The sequence below is a fragment of the Centruroides vittatus genome, unplaced genomic scaffold, assembly GCF_030686945.1.
Source record: "Centruroides vittatus isolate TY-2023 unplaced genomic scaffold, ASM3068694v2 contig_357, whole genome shotgun sequence".
NCBI lineage: Eukaryota > Metazoa > Arthropoda > Arachnida > Scorpiones > Buthidae > Centruroides > Centruroides vittatus.
In genome coordinates, this window is record NW_027122180.1 from 1,779,014 (window position 1) to 1,804,302 (window position 25,289).

General features: G+C 26.7%; 1 protein-coding gene across 1 annotated transcript in view; it reads right to left on the minus strand.

Annotated features, from left to right (window-relative positions):
* LOC136974818 (uncharacterized) overlaps positions 1-25,289 on the minus strand; it is a 56,230-nt gene that overhangs the window by 10,377 nt on the left and 20,564 nt on the right. Inside the window, exons 9-18 of the mRNA XM_067269766.1 lie at positions 22,448-22,579; positions 19,812-19,928; positions 15,657-15,714; positions 14,126-14,180; positions 12,261-12,288; positions 11,258-11,364; positions 9,091-9,203; positions 4,936-4,978; positions 4,265-4,326; positions 1,801-1,969 (exon numbers count right to left, since the gene is read on the minus strand). Of these exons, the coding sequence (XP_067125867.1) occupies positions 1,801-1,969; positions 4,265-4,326; positions 4,936-4,978; positions 9,091-9,203; positions 11,258-11,364; positions 12,261-12,288; positions 14,126-14,180; positions 15,657-15,714; positions 19,812-19,928; positions 22,448-22,579 (884 nt within the window). The remainder of the gene's footprint in view (positions 1-1,800; positions 1,970-4,264; positions 4,327-4,935; positions 4,979-9,090; positions 9,204-11,257; positions 11,365-12,260; positions 12,289-14,125; positions 14,181-15,656; positions 15,715-19,811; positions 19,929-22,447; positions 22,580-25,289) is intronic.

Genomic DNA, 25,289 nt, shown 5'->3' on the forward strand with positions numbered 1-25,289 from the left:
GAGCGGGATCAATCTATAACGTTTTTGGATATGTGGATACAGAAGTTGCCAGAAGGGCCGCAGTTTATAGTGCATCATAAGTCCAACAAGATCTCATATATCATAGCGGCTCTTGTCAGAAGGGCGATACTATTTCTCTCATCGATTGTTGCACGTTACCAATGGAATTACCGAATGTTAAATTTAAAAATTGCCAAGAAAAATTTTTCCATTTTCTACTTGGAACACTCTGCACATTCTATTTCTTCAAAGTTGTTCTTTTTTGCCTGAGGATGATGAACTTTTAATCATCAAAAGCACTTGTGAGATAAGAAAAATTGTGTTAATGCTAAACTCAGTGCTAATTATCAAAAGACTACTATTAATTTATATACCATTAATGGAGAAATTTTTGGGCATTTTCAGACTCAAAATTAACTTGCTAAATCATACAAACACATAAAATAATACTAACACATAGTAAAAATTAATAAAAACAAGAATATGATAATTTCTATTCATTTATGTAGGCTGTGTATTTAAGTACTATGTAGTTAGTGAAGCTACACCAGAAACACACTTTCCAGTAGTAACTTTTAAGGTATGAAACTGCTTGTTTCAAAAACTGATCAAACCATCCAAGACTCCCTTTACATTCCACTTTTGTAAAACTTTCATCACCATTGTTCACTCTTTCTTTCTGTCTTAGCTTTTTGAAAAGATTGGATGCTTTCCTCTTAAGTAAGGATAACTTAATGGAACTGCACATTTTGTACATACTTGAATCCACAGAAGCAATATACTTTTCATTTTCTCATTTTATACTTGTTAAGAAAAGTACAAAATAAATTGAATCAAGCACAGTGGCCTAATGACACCATTCAAAGTTATTGTGACTTGATGCTGAATTTAGTTCCCAGGGAAAGAGCTTGAAGATGCTTCTCATTTCTCTGGGAGCTCACAATTTCTAAAACAACTAGCTGCGAAACAAACACCAAGTGCTATTTTTGCTTTCACCTTTTCTTAAACGCAAAAATTGTCTTTAGATTTCTTATGGTTAGTGAAAACAGGTACTAATATAGATCTTTCATAAAAGCAAAGTAGTGTAAAGCAAACATAGGCTGAAAGCTAGAGTCTGAAGAATCTGAGTGGTACAACAATATCAACACTGAAATTCTCCCAAATGTGGAGGAGATGCATCAGTATATTCAAGCAGATGACATTATAATCAGTATAATAAATTCTGATTCTGACATTATAGTGGAAGTACAAGAGAGAGCTAGCCATTATGATGATATGGTGATGAATGTGAAAATATTGCAAATTTGGAACTTATTTCTATGCAAAATGAAGCAATTGCAACTTCAAAAATATAACCTCAATTCTTCAAATCATCTTCCCAAACAGAAGACATGACATTTGCTACTCTATCTCATCTCCAAAATGACTTAAACAACATGAATTGGAAAATGCCAAAGACTCAAAACAAAATTACTGACTTTTTTAAGCATTAAAAGCAATGGATATATAATGTATAATGTATAGTGTAATAAAGGGTCAATGCATTAATGCATATGGTTTCATACTGTATTTTTACATGTTTATCTCAGACACCACAGAACCTGGCTATATCATCATCCTGGTTATAATGACATTCAAGGGATTGTCCCCTTGAATGTTATTATAACTGAGTTCAACTGTATTAGTAAGATAATGATTATAATGTTATTGATTTACATTAAATTATTCCAGACACATACTGTACATAAGTATGTAGACATATTTTATAACTGAAATATCATAATCTTATACAAGACATACCTGTTTTTTCGTGGCACTAATAAACCTAAACATTTAACAAAAACACGTATCTGAGTTTCAAACTCATTGTTGTTCTCTCCAACAATAACAATAGGACGACCAATCAAAACTGAGTAGAGAATATGTTGTGTAAAAAAGAATTTCCTTAATATTTCAAGAAAACAATGTTCTGAAAAATAATTTATAATAAAACAATATTTTAATATCAAAATATATATAATTTATTTTAAATAAATGTATTATTATTACTATGCTATATACCTAGTTATTTGAAGATATATGTTATAACAAGAATATAAAACCAACTTTAACTGATAAATAAGTAGGTGTTTAAACAACACTGTAGAGTGTAAATAATCAGAATGGAAATGTAATATTAAATCATATAAGAAAATAAAAACAAAATAAGGTAAAAAATACATCAAAAAATATAAAGAAAATAAATATATTTCATAGTTATAATTTAAATTCTATAACAATTGACATACATGTTAAGAGAAATAATCTCATGTGTTTCATAAATGATTACTTAATCTGATAAATGCACTTGCTTCTTTCCTAATCCTTTCCATTTTTATTACTTTTTATCTCATAAAAAATGTTATATATATATTGGTATAACACAAAGAAATTAATATTACATTAGCTATTAAATACATTATCAGTCTAAATATCACAAATAATCAAAAATAAATATTATGTTTAGTTTTTGTTATCAAAATTATATTAAAAAAAAAAAAAGTCTGACTGGCAAGAGGAAAAAGGAATAATGGCAGAGATAGAAAGAGATTGCTAATTACACTTATAAACATTTTAATCTTTGTATCAAATAAGCTTTAATAAAATTTAAGTTTAAATTTTGATAATATAAATTAGAGATATAGGATGATCTAAAAATCAGTTATGCATGACATATTTTTAAAATTATTTTAAGAGTGGTTAAAACTAGTTTGGAACAGCTTTTATTTGTTACATAGCTAGCATCAGGGCTGGATTTACATAAGGGCATTTGGGGCCTGTGCCCAGGGCCCCCACAAAACTAAAAAAAATTATGTTTAAACATAATATTTTCTATTACCGCGATAGCCTAGTGTGGCCTAATCATGAGGGCAACAGGCAGAGAAAACCAAACCCGGAAAAAAACCTATGAAACATTGGAAAATTTCGGGAAAAAATTTCACATAGGTATTTTTCAGTTAAATTAAAATAATTAGTTTTACACAATAAAATATATGTATGTTTACAATAACCTTATTTTTAAATGAAATTTACAACTTCCTAGTTCAAATCTAATTGAAAGTACAGTATTTTGTGTAAATTTTCTAAACCATTAAATTTGCCTACTCTTAAAGGGGGGACCCACACCGAATTTGTGCCCAGGGCCCCTGGATTGGTAAATCCAGCCCTGGCTAGCATAGTTTGGAACATTGTCATTTATGGTTCAATCACTTCAATGGAAGCAACTGAATCACAAATGACACTCAGCTGATCCAAACTGGTTTTAACCATTCTTACTGTAATCTATTAAAAATATATATCAGTCAAATGACTTTTGGGTCACTCTACATTAAATCTATTTAATTTTCATATACAATAATGTTCTTTTATATATTTTAAATTTTTCATTCAATAACAAACTTCATATATTTTACTATAGTTATTTATTATAATTTCCAATATTTAATTATAAAACTTTCTGTATTTTAATTATTATATGTTTTATAACTTTTAAAAAATAAATCAAAACTAAAAGAGTTATGCTTAAATACAAATAAAATGAAAAAAAGCTTTTAAAAAGATTATCACATTTTAATATGTGATAAAGTTTATGTAGTTTCTGCAAATACATACTGTACATTATTAATCTTTGTAAAAATTCTTATTCTTTACTGGATTCAACTTTCTTTGATTTAGTATATTCTACATTATTTAACTTTTCAACTTTTAAAGGTTGTGTACATTTTTCAAAATTGTTATTTTAAATATTTAAAATTCTCCATTTTAACAAGTGCTAGATTCATTTTTTTTTTCCTGTTTTGTCCTTATATAACTTATCTAGTGAAAATAATATATACAAACATCATAACCAAACTAAGATAACCTATTGTAAAAATAAAAATTAATAATTCAGGAGAGAATGTATTAGGAAAATTATAAAAAACATTTTGAAGTCTTTTCCATATTTATTCATAACTGTTGGAACACAATTAACACTAGTAAAGTCAACTGTTGTGTTCCAATCGTTGTGAATAGTTATGTAGAAGACTTCAAAATGCTTTGGTATTTAGTCTTCAATTTTCATAGTTTTTGTAGGATAATCTATATTTGTTTTATGCTATTCACTTTATCACTATTTATTTAATCATATATTCTATCAAATTTAATGTGTTAAAAAAAATCAAAAAAAAATTTTTCAAAAATGCAAACATAAAAAATTATTTTAAAAAAATGTATATATACTTACCACTCCCATCAGAATGATACTTCTCTATAACATCCCACATTTTTCCCAATGATAATCCATGCCTAAAAATAACAAAGTTTGTTAAATTTATTTTTCTAGTGCAATAATGTAACATTAATTACTAATTATGTCAACTTAATTTGTTATCACAATAAATAAAAATTATTTAAGAGTCAATTTTTTTGATTGGTTTTAATTTAAATATAGAATGAATAACAATTTTTATCCAACAATTAATAATAACTAAATAAAAAAAATGTTTAATTGCATCTGCTAAATTAAAGGTTGAGGTTTATTCTATCCATCCACTTTTAATATTTTCAAATTTAAATAGTTTATATTAACATACTATGTTCAGGAAAAATTCATTTTTTGATAGAATACATGAGTAAAATGTTTTTAAAATTAAACATTTTATTCTTTCTAAATTGCTTTCCTGTTAAAATTTTCATATTTATAATTTCATGACTTTTCTAATATTGTAAGGGAAAAACCCAGAAATTCAACAAATGTATTACTTACAATAGATAAAATATAGTGCAGGTAGATATCCATTATAATCAAATAAATTATATTTATTATAGATACAGTATAATAACTACAATTAAATATATATCTAAATATAAATGTATTTAAATATTAAGCATTTCAAAATGACAAAACAAACTTACCATGGGCAAAAATGTTCAATAATCATATCTTCTGTATTATTTTCTAGAAAAAAATTATTATTAATATATTTAATATTTATAATTAATAATATTTAATATATATATATATAAAATAAAAATTTCAGTTTATATTTTGCATTTATTTGTCTATGTTTCTAAATTTGTAATATTATTTTAAGTATAGTAAAAAAAAAAAAAAACTTAAAGCCCATTTATATTAAACAAATTTATTACATTTAATACATCAGTTAAATATACAGTAAAACCTTGCTAAGTTGAACTGCATTAACTTGAAGCTGTCAACAGGTCTTGGACACAGTATATATCAGTTTTTCCATATAATATGGTCACATTAAGTCAAAATCATCAGTACTTATAACTGAAACCCATTGTCACATGCATTCTCCATTCACTGTCCATGATGCCATAGAAAAATTTGAGATATTTGAGTTTTAAATTCTAACTCAAAGTTGAAATTTTTTTACCCTTAAACTTGATGAGGTTTTACTATATTATTTATAGCTGTAAAGAATTTTTTAAGTATTTCTTTATTTTTCTGTTTTTATAAAGTTTATAAATAAAATATAACAAGAAAAAAACACCTTTAAAAATCCAGCAAATAAATTTACTAATAAAAACGTTTTTGATTGGTTTAATTAATCCGTCTCAGTTACGATGAAAATAGAATTATTAGTTCTGGCTACTTTCCTATGTATTCCTCTTAAAAAGGGGAAATAATTCAAAACCACTCTTTGTTTCTGGACCCTTGATGTATTCTGACGTTTTGCTGTTTGAAAGGTTGCGATCAACTTCTGAATCATTTCTATTGGATAACACTGTTGTTCTGCGATCTTTAAGACGTAATTCAGCTCTGTTATGGTGTCACTTATGACGGTACAATATGTATATGTGCTTCTTATCAAGGATCTGAAGATTGCCAGTCTGATGTGGAGAGGATCCACAGAGTTATGTGGAATTAAAATGGGTTGAAAACATGGTTTCCTGTATACCTTGGTCCAAATTTCGTCATATTTGCAAGAGATGGAAATATCCAAAAAGTTTACTGTTGTTTCACTCTCCTAGTCTAATTGTAGGAATAATCTGTAGGGGTTATCATTGATCTCTTTTAAAAATTGCTGCAGGTTTGGTTTTCTCTGCCACAAGATGAAGATATCGTCAACATATCTAGCATATAAAATGATAAGATGTTGGAATTTGGGTAGAATTTTGTTTTCTAATTGTCGCACCACCAGTTCACAAAGTATTGCTGAGGTGAGACTGCCCATGGGTACTCCTCTTCCTTTTAAGTATACCTTGTTCTCAAATTCAAAGAATTGTGTGTAAGATATAAGATGCACCAGCTCCAGTATATGATTGTGATGTTTTCGTGCATCAATGATGTTGGTAAACCCTTATAGCACAAAAACAAGGAGGTATTTTTATAGATGGATATATTGATTTGAAGTCCAAGACTGTCATGTATTCCTTGTCCACCAGAAAAATGGTATTAAGATGTTTTATCACTTGCAGCGAGTTGTTAATTGGCAGTCTTTTTATAAAAGTTAATTTTATTAAGGGACATTTGTTCGTCTAATTTTACTTTTTATTGTTTATTTTATTTCTGTAGTTATTCATTTATTATTCACAACTATGATTTCAGTTATGTATTTATGTATTTATTTTAGAATTCTGGTTTATCATTTATTTTTAAATTTGCATTCTATTTTCACATTCTATTTTCATCATAACTGAGGAGGATCGATTAAACCGATCGAAAACGTTATTAGTAAATTTATTTGCTGGATTTCTAAAGGTGTGTTTTTCTTATTGTCTATTATCCAGTTAATAGAAAATATATTAAAATATAATAAAAAATAAAATAACAATAAGGTTAACTAAATGTTAGTCTTTAAAAATTGTGAGCTTGAAATTCTTTATTAATAATACGAGACACAGAATTTATGTTTTCTTTCATATTATTTTTAAATAGTATGCATTATTAAAGAATATATCATTTTAAATTTATTGAAATCAACAAATTATACAACAGTTATATAAAAACTATTTTATTGGGTAACGTACAACAAAAGAAGCATTTATATAACTTACAACTGAAATTTTAAATAAATTTTTTTAGTAAATTAATTAATTTACTTAACCGAAATAAACACGTATATAAATTTATTTGTTACTTATCTGATCTAATATTTAATCAACACATTTTAAGATCAAAATATATAAATTTATTATATCTTTAAACCATATAAATTCAACTCTAAATTCATAAAAATTCACATAGAAGATTACTTATTGATAAAAAATGTGGGGAAAAAGCTGTAAAATTTATTGTAATTAACACAAAAACCTCTAAAATCCAACAAAACTCACTTTACTGAAATTTAGTGGTTTTTGTGTTGTTATTTTGTATTATATCCAGTCAATTGTTATTGTTATTTCTTTTAAATAAACATTAAAAAAACATGTACTTAAAAATATTCCTATTTCTTAATAAAAATGAAAAACAGTCTTTTCTCAAATAATTAACACATTTTTACTTTACAGTAGTTTTATTCCAGTGTGACATTTATATATAAAGAATTTTTTTAATATATTATTTGAAACTGTTATTCTCCAGCTTTTTGAAATAAAAAATGTAAAATTTTTGTTTCTTTGATTCCTTAGGCATAATCATCATGCTTAGATATATCATTATTGTTCTTTTCCAGGTATGTAAATTCTTCAGTATTTTTAAAATCAATATATTAATTTTAAACAGTTTGTAAATTATAATATATCATTATTAGAAGTAAAAAATTTTTTAATATTTGAAATATTTTTAAGAATTAGAAGATAATTATTAATGATATATCTGATGTTTAAATTTGTTTTAGTATTCATAAATTAAAATAAAAATATTATATAAAATGCTTAGACCAACAATAATCTTGATATGCATTTATGAATTCTATCACTTCATTATTATAGTTACAGTAATAATTTTGCAGATTGAGATAATGGCTAGGGTTGCCAACTCTCCCAGACTCACTGGGAGACTCATAGAATTTAGCAAAGACTTTAAAATTTTTTATATTCTTCAATTCTTGAATTCAGAAGGGTGAATGTGCACAGCAGAAATTGGGTAGACCAATTATCAAAAATTCTTAATAGTTATGGTTTCTCTATAGGACTGCTTATGGAACAGTTAAGTGCCCAACTGATTCAAAATGTATTAGAAATCTCCTTGTCTCAGGATATTGAAGATCTTCATAATCAGAATATGCTGGAGTGGTATAGCATAATCTTGGAATATCCATATAATAATAGTTATATGTTACACTTATCCTTTAATATTAAAAAATTCTTTATTCAACTTAAACTAAACAAAGCAACAATAATAATTAATAACAAATTTTACGAATATTCTAATTGTGGCTGACCAAGACATAATGACAAATTCTCAAAATTTCATATGTTTTGTAAGTGTAAGGAGGCAATAGAGTTACGACATTGATACACTCTTCACTCTAGGTAACTTCACTATGGAAAATTCTATGTATGGTTTTTTTTCATACAGCAAAGATTGTAACAATATATAAACTATATAATTATACACAAAAATTCGTTGTAACTGTGTGAGTTAAAAATAAGCAAACTAACTGAACTAAAAATAATTAAAAATGTTATTGTTAATGAAAATATGTAAATAGTATAAGATGCTGAAATTTGTTGTGTTTTATGTTAAAATTAATGGTGGTTTACTGTTGTTAGGTGTTAATTATAGCACCCTGTTGTAACAGGCAATAGCCTAGTACAAATAAAGATTTGATTGATTGATTGATTGAATTCAGGCTTATTTTTCTTGTATCTACTCAACATGACAATCAACTTTTGAGTTTATATAAAAACAGAATAAAAAAATCGGGGGTGGTGCTTTGATATTGCTGAAAATGAAAAATATCAAATTTTCCAAAGCTTTTATTCCTGGAATGGAAAAATCCCAGAATTGACTATTTGGGAGTTGGTAAACTTAATAACTACATAAATAAATCTTTCTGGTTCTAGTGTTAGAAAGTTTCTTTATTGTAATGAAAATTTTAAAAATAATAAAAACTCTAATTATTTCGTATAACAGATATAATTTAAATACAAGCTTACTTTTCAATTTTCCATCACTACTTCTTTGTTGAGAAAGTAAAGTATTTTCTTTTTTATTTGAATTATACTTAGAGGATGATTTAAAACTTGCATTATTTGGAATTTTACATAATCTGAAAAATATTTAGTATTTAGTTCAAAAATTGAAAATTTAATATAAAAATCCACAAAAACAAAAATAATTTGTAATTTTACAATACAAGAAGGCATTTTAATTTATTTAATTTTTAAATACAAGGAGCATCTACTATGAATATTGTACAAATTTTATATAAACCAATTTCTTGTTTGTAACTAAGAGTACAATATTTTGAAATTTATCATAAATAAATAAAAACTAAAGTCCAAATTTTAACAGTCAACACTATTTAAAACCAGATTATTTTCAGCAATTACTTTTAAATCAAGTTCTATTATTTGATTAAATATCATTATCCAAATGATTAATTTGGCTTTTAGAAATATTTATCTATCATAAATAAGAAATAAAATTATTTATGTTGATGTTTTGTTTGTTATTTATGCTTTTTTCAATCACATAAATATATATACAGGTATCCCTCATATAACACAGTAGTTAGGTTCTGAAAAAGTGCTGTGTTATGCAAATCTGTGCTGTACAAAACAAAGGACTATTGCAAATCATAGGGTTAGGTTCCAAAATTTAACAAAAGTGTACTATTCTTTTTTGGAATTAAGAGAAATATGTTTTTTAAAGCAATAAATAATTAACTAACAATCTCAATTAAAAGTACTGTATTATGCATTAATATTAAATTTAGTTAAAGGAGGGTGTTTTCTTTTTTACAAAGTGTTATCATCTTCTGAGCTTTTTTGTTAATCTTGATCAGAAATAACAGTAACTTTTTCATTTTTATGGATGACAAAATAAAAATAAAAATATGTTATAAATCAAAACTTTGTTCTAGCAGGATGTGTTTCTTCAGTCACATACCAAGCAAATTTTTTCCCAGAATTTGTGTTTGAATACCAAGATATTGCTTTATTTTCATTTGTCATTTTTACAAATGATTACTTACCTATGGTTAAAAAGTTTAACAACACTTACCTAAAAATGTTTAAATAAATTTTACTAAATACAAAGATCAATCTATAAAAACAAAATACAGTGAGAGTCTTAAAGGCTAAAGTATGAAAACAACGACAATGACACTAGGTTGATAGGAAAGCTAGAATATAGAAGAAAAAAATTGCACTATCAGTTTTCATTAATGTAAACCTGACAAAAGGCACAAAGCAAATTGAAAATATCAATATTCTAAAATCCACAAGCAAATTTGAGACAACATGCATGCTTACTTGAATAAAAAAATATTGAATAGTGGAGTTTGCACTGAAAAATTTGTAAAATTTTAACAAGAGGATTTCACAAATTCTCAAACTGTGTTATAGAAGTGTTGTGTCATACCTATGTTATTTCTACTTGAAAAATTTTACATTTAGTATAATTTGTTTTAAAGTATGAACTTTTATAAAATTTTATTTAAATATATGTAAAAAGTTTTTAAATACATGACACTCATACAAATGTAAATTTATGCTTATTTTAAGGCTTTTATAAATAATATTGTATAAAAAATTTATTAATTATTTTTTAATCTATTTCTTATCTTCAGAATATTTTAAAAATTCTATTTCTTCTAAAAATGAATAGTTTAAACTTATTGTGAGCTCAATTTATTTATTATTAGTTTGCAGTTTGCAGAAGAAACAGAATTTTTAAAATATTCTGAAGATAAAAAAATAGATTAAAAAATAATTAATAAATTTTTTATACATTATTATTTATAAAAACCTTAAAATAAGCATAAATTTACATAATTATATGATGTTATATATTAAAATACAATATTATTTAGTTTGTGTCTTTGGTATATGTAAAAAATATTGTATAAAATTAATGTTCAGATAATTTAGAATTCCATTTATATTTCTAATTTTTTTATTTTTTTCAATTCTTCCATTTTTAATAAATAAATTAATTAACCTGATTAAAATCTAGAAAAATCTTGTTTAATAATTTTATAATTATTTTCCTAAATACTTTTTATATTTATACATATACAAAATATTGTAATTAAATTCCAATAATAAGTAATTAAACTAAAATGAAACATTCACTAATATTATTAGACATAAATTTTACCTGCAATCCATATCTGAAAACAGATTTAAAAACTCTACATTGACTTGCATAAATTGCATCATTTCTGAAATGTTGAGAGAGTGAGGAATATCTGGCATTATAAGATCCTGAAAAACAGATGATGTGTTATTTCACCAATTAAAACACATCTGAAATTTTTTTATGAAAAAAATGGAAAATTATTTAAAAATCAAGTGTCAGTATTCTCAACATTTTTGAAAACATTCAAAAAATTGTATTTGTATTAACCATTTTAAATATATTTTTTTACAAATAATAATATTGTTTTACATTAAAAATGTTGAATCTTTGCATTGATGATGTTCATGTTCATATTGATGATGTATGTATCTTTGCATCAATGCAAAGATACATACATCATCAATATGAAGTAAAACTACATATATGGCTTTAACTATTGTAAAATGATTTATAGTATTGAATGAAATTTTGCTACAATTTTTCAGAATAATTTATCCTTTCAGAGTGAAACAAAATTATCGTAATACTTTCTAAAACTTGAACTGATGCAGTTAAAGCATTGCATAAATAATTCAATTTCAAAATTGTTAAAACATTTGAATTTATCTTAAAATTATAAATTTTAAAATAAATACCAAACTCAATGTTTTTCATTTAGTATCAAACTGTTATTATATTATATATGTTTCATATTTTGTCAGTTCTTTTGAAAAGTTTATCCAATAGTAAGAAATTATTATAACTTCAAGAATCATTATTATTATTAATTTGTTTTTTTGATGTCTGGAAATTTAATAACAATTATTATTATCATCATAAATTTATGAAATTTTATACTTGTTTTTCTATCATTGCTAGCAATCAAGAAAATTGATATTAAAAGTACTTTTTTTTAAAACTGAATTTAATGTCACTATATTATTTTTTCAAGAGTACATTAAAATTATTTTACAAAAACACTTCTTATTTTACAGAAAATATTTAATCTAATTAAAATATAAATGATTACAAATTTACTTACACAATTGTGAGATATATCAGAGGTTCTCCTGAAATAGATATAATTTATTTCAAATTAATATTAGCTATACACAATTTAATAAAATAAGATTTTAGGCAATATGTAAATTAAAAACAATTGCTTTTTCCAAAATTATCACATAGAACAAAGATTAATTGAAATAAAAAAAGTTTAAAATAGATATATTTATCAGTTTGTATAATAGTAAAATGAACAAATTTTATTTAGTTATATTGAATTTTATCAAAGCTTATATTTTATTTATTCTCTTCATTAAAAATACCAGCTATGAAAATTTGAATAAGTATTGAACAAACAGTAGAATATTAGCAATTTCACTGAAAGTTTTCAATGAAATTATTAATCATTTTAATCTCTAATGTTTTTAGTAATATTTAACCAACCTTCTTCAGGATTAACTTACAAAATGAATAATGGTTGCATTGAAATGCAAGTTAATCCTGAAGAAGGTTGGTTAAATATAAATTAGAGATTAAAATGGTTAATATAACTTTTAAGGTTTTTAGGAGTGTCAATATTTTCTTATTTATTAATATGATTGCTATCTGAGTAAACTTACACATTTTAAATTCTGAACATGTCAATATAATGCATTTATAAAACTTTGTTTGATTGATATAAGTGATTTTTCAAATGATCCATCATGTTTAGCTATAGTATACAATTATAATACATGAGTAGTATTTAAAGAAAGTAGTAAAACTAAGTGATCCAATGAAAAGTTTAGCAAGAGTAATGTTAGTAAGAGAAGTAGAGCAAGGAATTTGGCAATAAAATGAACTAGGATCACCTAAGAAACTCATTATACATTACAAAATTCACAAATGTAATGTTAGCATATTAAATATTGTGATAGCTGAAAATGCCTTATGCTACAGAACCAAATAATTTTCATAAAAAAGTTATGTAAAGATAAGTTATAAAAATTAAAGTAATATATATTTGTATCTATAGGAATAGAACCCAATGTATCTAGGATGGACCACACCAAAAGATTCCTGGGCTTTTTTTGATCTGTCTGGATTCATTTCAAAGTCTCCCAGGATAGTAGGCTAATGCCTTTACTGTAAGGATTTTATGTTTACAAAATTTTTATCAAGTGAAAGTCCATAAAAGATCTGTGAGTGATTAAAGAATGAGTCATCATAAACAGAAAGTTATCCAAAGAAAGACTTTAATGTTCATACTCACAACCAAAGATCAACAATTGGAATTAAAAGTTTACTTTTAGTATAAGAATGCATATTAGTTAAGTAAGTGGTAATTGGTTAACTTTAACTCTTGATCCTTCGTTGTCAATATAGCTATAAGACAATTCAGTGAAATCTTTAAAATTTTTATTCTGAAGAGATCAGATTATCTTGGAATTCTATAAATATAATAAAATTTTCAACTTTTAAGGGTCATCACATTTTACTCATAAATTTTATTTAGAAATTTTTCAACTGTCCTTAGTTTATAAACATTCAAGATCTAGAATTTTCTCACAATGCAAAGCAAAGCAGCACTACAGGCTCTTGATATCACCAATCTAGCTTGTGACAGAGCAAAACTTCTCTATCTAATTCATGTGGGTAAACTTTTAGTTTTATCATCTGGTATTTTAAGCATTATGCAAGAATAGAAATCCAGCCTTACAGAAAGATAAAAAGTAGAAATGAAAAAAAAAAAAAAAAACACATTTATGTTAAACTCCGTATCAGTATTAATGCTGACAAAGTTATACTGCTATACTGCTATAATATTCATTACTTGTGTATTTTCTAAACTAACATAATTAAAAGTTTCAATTAAATTGAAAATTTCTAATAACATATTATGGAATAAGAAATAAGATAACTTACATTTTTAAATCAGATGATTTTAACCTTAGACAAGCCCCAAACAGCAGAAAAGGCTCTAAAAATCATTGTAATTTCATTCTTTAGTAAATTATATTTTTTAAAAAACTTGTACAAATTGAAATAAAAGCAATATTAAAGTCATAAAATAAAATATTGAAAAGTGAAAACTATTATAATTTATGTTATTAAACATACAAAATTATGTACATTTTTAGATCTTCAGTCTATTCAGAAATAGTTTAATTGATGTCTTTAATATGAAAATTTTTAAAATATTCTTGTTACAAATCCATTTTTATGTTTGAAATAAAAGAGAATATCTAAAATATCATGAAATTAGTTTATTCTGATTCATCAAAATACTATTTAAGTTATTTATTTAAAATATAGGTAAGAGATCATTTTTTTAAATTAAGAATTACAGTATGAGATTTATATTACAGTAAGACCTGCTTAACGTGAAGGATGTTTTCCTAGATGACAAAGCGCTAAGTGAAACAGCGTTAAACGAGGTCATTTTAACATAGAGTAAATAGGAATAGGTGAACACACGACCAAAAATAAACAGATTATACTTTAATTTTAAGGTTATTTTTATATTAATCTGCATAATAATATATGTTAAATAACACATTAACATATGTCACAGAAATGTAAAGTTCATTTTTTGTGATGAAGGTCCTGACTTTTCTGAAATTCTTGTTTTTTTTTTTTTTTTTTTGGCAATAAAGTTGTGAAGTTTCATTTGTTGCTTTTTTCTTTCCTTAAGCAAATGTCGGTAGCAGAAGATCACATCTAAAATGCCTCGTTTTGCTTTTGCACTCCTTTCAAAATCTGGATCATTTGCTACAATTTGATCAATGATTTCGGTTATCATTACCAAACTTTTACTAAGGAAATCCGTAGAGAAATTTTTTGGGTCTTTGTTTTCAGTATCTCTATTTTCCAGTTCTGCATGAATTCCTTTGCCGGTTCTTGAAGGTCATCGTTGGTAAGGCTCTCACCAGAAACCTGCAATAACTCCTCAATATCCTGTTTATATACATTTCCTAGTCATGCTGTATCAATTAGGTTGACAATTTGGTCAACTTAACAAAACAGCGATAGGCTCTTCTCATTGAAAATTCTTGGATACCTTCAGCCATAATTTCTTCCACACACTGTTCATGCATTTATCAGTTAATTCTTGCCAAGCAAAGTCGATATTTCCTATGGCATCTATGATGTTATATTTTTTCCAAAATTGCACCAAACAAACATAGATTTAAAGAAAGTACACCCTTTTGCCACCTTTTGCTGATTGGTTCGTGTTTGTAAATAATCGTATAATGTACAAATCATTGAAATGCTGTGATAATTAAAATTAGTATAAATTTTGAGCTTTTTTAAGGCTTCGAGCAGACCGCGTTATATCGAATCATCATTAAGCGAGACAACGTTAAGTGGGGTCTTACTGTACTTATATTCAATCGTCATATTTACTGAATGCAAATATTTTACAAATATTCTTATTAATGATAAATATATGTACCTTCATGATTTCTATCTTTTAACTCAGATATTATATTTTCACTTTTTCTTCTAAAAAACTGAAAATGAGAAAAAGACATTTCCTCAATAATGCATAAAACAATTCTATAATTTAAAAATAATTGTTGCAGAAATTTAAAAAATATTACTAAATTCATTTTCTGGTTACTAGTTACTAGTTCATAAAAATAAAAGCAAATGAATTTATATTTAATAAAATAAATTACACAGATTTATTGAAAGTTTTTTGGTATTCTATTATCATGCTCAAAATTTATTTCTGAAAAATACACAGATATTAAATAAAAAAGTAGAAGCTAAATGTTTATTTTTCATTTTTCTATTTATGTTCGTAAGAAATAAAAATATAGTCTTTCTATAGTTTTGTTGTTATTATAAGATAAAAAAATACAAATACTGTACTTATAATTTTTTTAACAAAAAATAGGTTTGATAAATCTACTATATAACTTAATTGTAGTGCATTATATAAAGAAAGATGAATATTATATATAAGTTTTATTAAACTTCAGCACATCCAGTAATCTAATTCCAGCATCCATCACTTTACTGTCTATGATGAGAGAAACAATAGCATTGAACATGCTTGTGTTTCATTGTTTATACATCATAAATTACAGTACATATATTAGCTATATTGCAAGAAAAAGTTTTAAAGAAGTTGTTTTTAACAAAAAACAATCAACAGTTATTTTGTGAGAGACAGTGATGTGTAAATTAATGCATATGTATTTTATTTATAATATAATACAGTACAGATATTATTTCCAGTGTCTATTTTTTATCCATTCAACATTTTTGATAATTTGACCATAGTCACATATATATCATATGTATGTCAATTTGCTGAGATTAATATCTTCTAACCCGATTACTGATGTTAATAAACACTCCCACTGAATGAACCTTTATCTCCGGTAATGCTTAAATTTCGGGAACAAATGTTTTAGGCCTCACCCGAGACCTGCTTCAGGTTAATTGAAAACAGGATTCCAAACTTAGAATGACTTTCCTTGGAACAACTTCAAACTTTGAGTTGCAAAATAAATTGGAACATATGCGTGTGCCATGGAGTGTTGGCAACTTCTTGCTCTTCGTATATGTAGCACCATACATATGATAGCGCATTGCTGTCTTTAGAGTTTATACATCTCCCCTTCAGGCTGGCCGTGTATATTTCAAGGGTCCTAATGTGGTCAACATGAAGGTTCTTAGATCTGTGTGAACCTCTAGGTCAGTGGTGTAACGAGCATAGACTATGTCAATTTTTGTGCTCATGGACTCTCTGTTGGATGGAACGTTTAGTGGAGCCTATCCCATGGTTTATACTGGCAAACTCAACTGACCCTTACACTTATAAAGTCACAGCATTCCAGGCATTAGTTAGGAGAGCATATATGCACCCTTCCAATTGGAGAGACACTGTAATTGAACTACAGAATCTTGAGCACATTGCAGTGGGACATGGTTACAAAAAAGGACTAATATGTAGATTGACAAGAGCCTATTCCAGACCACATGATACACACGGTACCCCAATACTCAATGGACTTGTAATGGAATTCGGAATCAGGAACACGCCAACAGGTACAGTACAGTTGAGTACAACCAACGATTTCATGCCTTGTATAAAGAAATTGTGAGCAAAACAGGTATTGAATTAACCTATCAAAGGTCCCCCACTATATATACTTTATTGAGCATTGCAAGAGACAAGCAGGATGAATTGTCCTATCCACATGCACCACTGACACAGACCTATCCAACGCCAGACTGATAAAAAGAGCCTTTCACATTGACCACATTAGGAGTTGTGAGACCCTCGAAATATAAAGGGTTGGCCTGACGGGGCAATGTATAAACTCTAAAGACGGCAATGCCCTATCATATGCCTGACGCTACATATGCGAAAAGCAAGAAGACGCCAATGCTCCATAGCATGCGCATATGTTCCAATTTAGTTTGAAACTCAAAGTTTGAACTTGTTCCAAGGAAAGTCGTTCTAAGTTTGGAATCCTGTTTACAATTAACCTGAAGCAGACCTTGGGTGAGGCTTGAAATGTTCATTCCCAAAATTTAAGCATTACCAGAGATAAAGGTTGTTCGTTGAGTGGGAGTGTTGAGATCACATTGCAAAATATTGTACAGGTAAATTTTAACAATATTTTGCTGTGTATAATGCAACAAACTTTTCAGCCCAAACTTTAAAAAAATCTTTCATTTTAATTCAAATTTTTATTTGTATACTTACGTACTTCCACCAAACATCATCTCGTCACTTTTTTGTTTTTATTTTATTAATTTCTGTTTTATTTTGCTAATACATTGCTCTTCATTTCATTTCATTGAATCATTGGCTGAAATTGTTTTCATTGCAAGTTCATTATAATTTCTACAAAACCAATTATCATATTCCAAGTATTATTTTGCATTCAGATATTGTTATTAATTTCTACAGTTATTTGTACAGTATAGTTATGGAACTATTACTACCCATGTATAAATTAGCATCCTTGTTTTTCTCTTACAAATTAGGGCATAAAAGTTCACATTATACACAGCAAACTGTGATACATCTGAGCATATATCCTACTGAAACATAATAAACATAATGGTAAAGTCTTTTATGTAGATATCTTTTAAATGAAAATATTTAAGTTTACTATTCCTGAAAACAAGTTAGGTCATAGAACACAGAGGTTGGATAATGAAAAAAGTAATTAAGCATTTAATATCCATAAATTTATTTGAATGTTACATGCTTTTATAAGATATTAGAAGGTTATATATGTACTGTACTTCCAGTACATAATTATATAACTTTGTAATATCACACAAAAATTTATCAACGATATCAAATAATTGAAGACATCAGTGAATGAAGGTAATATGTTATAATCATTCAAAACATTATTATTCTGCATGGATGATAATGTAATTTAATAATCTCTCATATACCACCATCAAAGATCTTAGAAATTAAAAGACAGTTTAGTACTACCTCCAACACACTATTTTGTAGATATATTTAATTGAAATAATTACATGATAAAAACGTCAACATCAATTTACTTGAAACTTTGATTTTGTAACATATCATCTTTTTCCATATCATCCAATTATTTCTCACTCAAATTGTGTTCAAGTCACATAATACAAAACATTGTTTAAAAAATCTAATTTTAACTGAAAAGTATTGGCACAAATTTTCTTAAAACATATACACCTAATTCTGTTTTAACATGATAGAGTGGTTCATGAAAATTTTGTGTAAAAGAAATCATGTAAAAAGAATACATAGTATATATGGAAAATTAGAAGATTGGTTATGAACTTAAGAAATTAACAAAAACAATGAAATAATCCATGTGAAAAATCTTGTTAGAATCTTATTTTTTTTTGCATGTTATCAAATTTTATTTCATATACATTGCATGTAAATAAAAATGTATTATAGGAACATAAATTTCACTTGAAAAACAAAAAAAAACGTATAAATTGAGCAGAATATGTAATGAGTTATAAATAAGATTTTATTCACTGTCACTTTCTGACAATAAATGTATACATGTACACATGATTGCAATATCACTGCTATCACTGTGAACACCTATACAACATTAGCTATAATGTCCTGTGATGCTGATGCTACAGTGATCTTATGAACAAATTCAGTTATCAATGGCTCAGTTCGTATTGTCGCTAGGCCTTTATATAATTCTCTATAAGATGATTTTAGTGATTTGAGATCACGTTGAAACTTTAAAGCGCTTTCCTCATTAGGATCATACTTGACAAAATGATTACCCAATTTGTTAGCTAGATCAAGACCTTTAATTTATATTTTTTATATGCAAATTATTTGATTTTTCATTAAAAATATGTTTTGTGATAAATTATGTTAATTCATATAAATCCTTTTGTATATTTCATTAAAACAACTCATATAAAAAGAAATTTTTTTTTGTTTTTAAAAATCATGTTAAATCAAAATTACTTTTAAAAAGTTTGTGTAAAAACAGAATTAGATGTAGTTAAATTTTTGCAAATTGTATTTATTATGTGTTTTTAACTGATTTTTTAGAGAATTGAGTGTTATTTATTATAAATCAAATTTTAAAATTATTATTTTTACCTTATAAGTGATGTATAATTGATAAATACCAAGTAAAAAGCCATTGAGACAAATTTCTACGTAAGGTCGCAGCCCACTTTCAAAATTCCTATAAATTGGAAGCTTCTTAATAGAAGGCTACAAATAAAATATAAAGTAAATTATTATTCTAAAAATTACAAAACTAAATCATATCATTACTTTAATTATTGAAGATAATTTTCAACTTAACATTCAAAACTTTAAAATTTCAGTATTGTTATTAAATGCTAAATTAATCTCACAAGAGAACCTTCCTAGATCATGAATTTGTTTAAAAATTTTGCCATTATTATAAAACTTAATATATCACAAACCATTAAAATATCTGATAGATAACTCTGGGTACTCACATTCATGAGAGAAAGCACTTTCAATTTTGTAGGATTTTGTAAAGTCAGAGTTTAAAATATTTTACAGCAAACTTATGATTATGAAGTTTATATTCAGCATGCTTCAGTTTTTAAGAAGTGCAAGATGCCACAATTGCCAGTCTCAAGTCCAGATGAAAAAGGAAAAGGGTTGAACATGGGACTAGTAACACCATCACCATAAAAACTTGCCACTAAAGAAACAATATGCTTATTGTTTCTTTCAGTGAAACCAAAACTCTCAGCATGACACTATTGGCTCATTCTCTATGATGGTGCAGGAACAAAACCATTTGGACATCAATGTGACGGCCAGTCCGATTTTCAAATTTTATTGTTCAAACCCCCTCGGGAGATAGCGATCAAAATCGGAGATAGCGATCAAGATTCAAAGGATGTGCAGCCTTCTGCCATCAAACACACTTCCCTCCTCTCCGGATCCAACTTCTGAGTCACGGAGATCGACTCATCACCCTCCGTCGCGATTGGTAATCACAGCGGACGAGACCTGTAGTATATAAAGGGGGGAGATATCTGAGAACGAGGTCGATAAGACCCCGCATAAGACGCCCAACCTATAGGATCAGTCCCGAGAATCGAGGGTCGAACCTCCGAAGCCGCTGCCGACGAGCCGCCCCGACCGATCCTCCTGCTTACCTCCACGACCGAAGATCCGAGACGATTTCACCTTCGATTCCAACCGAGATATCAGAAGACGAGGTATGATCCCCCAACATGTGTAAACTCTATCTCTCCCGCGATTAGGGACGAGACGCATTAGATTTCTGTATTTTGTTTGTCCGTCTAAATAAATCGTCATGTGTTTTCATTTTGGGCCCGTTTATTCCAATATCACCTTAACCTTATCGATGAACCCACACACTTCCTCCACTCGACCTGACAATTAATTACCAAATCCCGACGAGTCGGGATATCATAAAAAGTTTGCCATCCTTGACAGTGGGGTGGGTCTTGCTGACCTGTTCGCCGAAAAAAAAAGGAGGTACGATTCCGTCCTACCTCTCGGCGTTCCCACATCAAGCATCTAATACTTAGTTTGATACAAAGTGCCAAAGCATAACAAAAATCGTTTTATGGAATGTACAGACATTGTACCAGTGTGGCAGGCTGGCCCTGTAGCTCTGGAAATTTGATAAATATGACATGCAAATCCTTGGAATTGGTGAAGTAGATTGGCCAGGAAGTGGAAAAACTATTAGTGAAGACAAAAGTTTTCACTAATAGTTTTTCCAGACTTTGTATTCTGTCCTGTCAAAGGAAGTAACAAGTGTTAATTGGCAAGAAATCTGTCAATGACTGTAATATAACAGCTGAATTCCAATCACATGTAAATACTATTGTAATCCAAACATATGCACCCATTAAATATACTGATGAAACAGATAAAGATAAATTCTATATTAGTTGCAGACTGTACTATATGAGAATTCTAGTGATGATGCAAAGCTGCTTATGCGTGACATGAATGTTCAGTTAGGCAATAATAAGACAGACCTACAGCAGGCATGGCAAACCTATAGCATGCATGCCCAAAGTGCCACATAAGGAGAAATCATCTGGCATGTAATGTATCATACAATTTTGATTTATCAACTGTAATATCCAGCTGTTTGATTTTTCAATCATCCTATTGGTTTATCACTTAATCATCCTTTCTTTCAGCCAGCCTTTTTATATTTATTTTAATTAAAACCTATTCATTTAATTTCTTTAAATATTCTAATTCAAAGTATAAACTTTGGTATGCATAAACATTTTTAAAGCTAAGTATGCTTACTATATGTCACAAAGGCTCAAAAAGCCATTCACATTCAACTTTTCTTTTACATAGGACTTAATTTTTTTGTTTTTTCCATAACATTTTTACATTAAACTAACAATGCTGTAAACGTTTTATATCTATAATATAATTTTTATGTTAAAAAAAAATATATATATATATATATATATTATATATATATATATATTTTTTTATATATATATATATATATATATATATATATACATTTTAAATGCAAAATAATTATTTGATTTTTATATTTAAAATTGTAACATTTATTAAAAAATTTTAATTTTATATCCACATATATAGTAATGCAATCAACTTTTTATAAGTTATTCTTTATTGAGTGATAATTATACAATATTTAAAAACAATATTGTGTTTTAAAATATTTAAATTAATCAATTTATTTTATTTGTTAAAAATTATTCATTTTCATTCACCTCATATAACTTGTCTGGAATATCACATTGATTGATGACATCAAGTATTTGAAAATGTAAGCAATTCTTATATGATAATGATTTCAAATGCTGAGAAAACTTTGTGCATGCTTCTTCTATCTTCTTATCAACCTTCACTTAAAATGAAAAAAATATCTATAGATAATATTTATTTAAATAATCTAAACTTAATTATTTATAATTAATTAATACACAAACACCTAATTACTTGCTGAGCTTGCTGATTTCTTTATTTTCAAACGTTTTCAACCTAGTTATTATAGGTCATCCTCAGGAAAAATTTATTCCATTTTCACATTCGAATATATAGCCTTCGAATGCTCGTGATTACAACGTTTCGAAATTTTCAAAAATTTTAACGGTTTAAATAATAACAAATTAAACCAACTACAAACACATTAAAAACATTACTAATTAACTAACATAAAATAAATAAATAAATAAATAAATATTGTATCAAAAGTAGATTAAACTCACGCTTAAGCTGCCTGTCCTTTCTACGGGTTTTCTAATGATCCTTTCTATTAAGATGTCAGCGTTTAAAGCGCTTATTAAAAGGGCGTACGTATATTGCACAGATGTACGAGATCAAATTAAGGAGATTGACAGAATTAAAAAAGTGGCAAAACAGTTGGGTTATAAAGAGAGCGTAATAGGAGGGTTAATTAAGAGTTACAAGCAGCATAGACACAGAGAATTTAATAGAGAGGATCGGATCAGCAAGTTCACGTACGACAGAAAAATGGAAGGAGTGATAGAAGAGTTATGTAGATATAAAGGCACAAAAATGATTTATAAAAGAGCACCAAGCATATACAGATTACTTAGAAATGATAAGGACGCAATGAGAATGCAGGATAAGGCGGGGGTTTATAAGATTCCATTTGAGAACGAGCAATTAGCGGTAACAAAAGAATATATTGGAGTAACTAGACGTAATTTGGCAACACGTATAAAAGAACACAAATATGATGTAAAAAAAGGGCACAATAACACCATTTTGGCGATCATGGGACAAGAGGAAGGAGCGAACGTAAAATGGGATGAAGCGAGAATAGTAAAGGCAGTCCATTCCCCGACGATTGCATTAGGGATGGAGAAAGTAGAAATATATAAGAGTAAGGTGGAAAACAAATGTTTAAATGCAAAAGACGCAAATAATCTTCCAACAGCATGGAAATACGTAATAGAAAAAGAAATGGGATTTAAAAACCCGTAGAAAGGACATGGCAGCTTTAACTAGTTTAATCTACTTTTGATACAATATTTATTTATTTATTTATTTATTTTATGTTTGTTAATTAGTAATGTTTTTAATGTGTTTGTAGTTGGTTTAATTTGTTATTATTTAAACCGTTAAAATTTTTGAAAATTTCGAAACGTTGTAATCACGAGCATTCGAAGGCTATATATTCGAATGTGAAAATGGAATAAATTTTTCCTGAGGATGACCTATAATAACTAGGTTGAAAACGTTTGAAAATAAAGAAATCAGCAAGCTCAGCAAGTAATTAGGTGTTTGTGTATTATTATTGGTAAATCTGCTGAGGAAGTAAGGATTATTTATAATTAATTAATAAAAATACTTATATGGTCTTATAATTTTGAAACATAATTACAACTAATAAACCTTTAAAGTATTAAACTATATTAAAGTATTAAACCTTTTAAGTATTAAACTATACTTTATAAAATAAAAAAACTCTACAGCAATATATTATTCAAATATCCTGTTGAAAAATAAATATTTGCCATTAAATGAATTAAAATGCATAGCTATTTATATAAAGTAATAGATTATTTAACTATTTATTGGTTTTCATCTCAACTTATATCCTAAATCTATCTATAATTATAAAATAAAAACATCTAACAAATCCATTTGTCACCATCATAATTCTGAAATACTGGCATTTTACAACTATCAGAAATAATTATGAAATGTATGTAGTTTTCAATTACAATTTTATATAAATTTTAGCAATTGTTATTTATTAGAATTAACATGATAATATTTGTTAGAATATACATGATGATTTTCTATCCATTAACTCCCTTTCCTCTGAAAATATTAAAGAGAAGCAATTCAAAATAGAAAACAATTTATTTTGAACAAAAAAAATTCAGTTAACAGGTTTTTATTTTATTACTAAGAAATTCTATGTTATAAATATCTGAATATTTCATAGAAAAAAAATTATTACTACATTTTCAAAAACCTTTATTTAAAAATGCAAAATTTTATATAAAAAAGGAAATATTCTCAAGACTTCATTTAATTTTAGTCATTTGATGTAGGAATATAAAAAACTGCCATAATATAACAAGAAATATATATAGAATCATAAATCATTATTATTATTATTTTCCACTGTGTATTATTACATCAGAAAAAATTGTAAAATTAATTTTTAATATAATTTATTTCTATTTAATAAATCATAGATAGAGATTTATTGAATAATGATTCTACTGAAAAAATCTATAATAAGTTGATTAATAATTAATTAGCAAATTGATTATGATAAATTATATACAACATAAGCAAATTAATTGACCAAGTGATCCATAATAAGCTGACTTTATGGCCATTGTAGTAAATAAGAAACTGCCATATAATAATATTACAAATTGATAAATTGATATAAAAAGTCTTATAGGATAAAATGATGTTCAATAGGTTACTATAAGAAATTATGGACTTATATAAGAAGTTGGTAATCTGTGCACAATGATTACAATAGGACAGATAAGATTATTTGTGTTAACCTTTAACTGATTATAAGTTTGAAATAAATATCAGTAAAATCTTAAAGTTGAC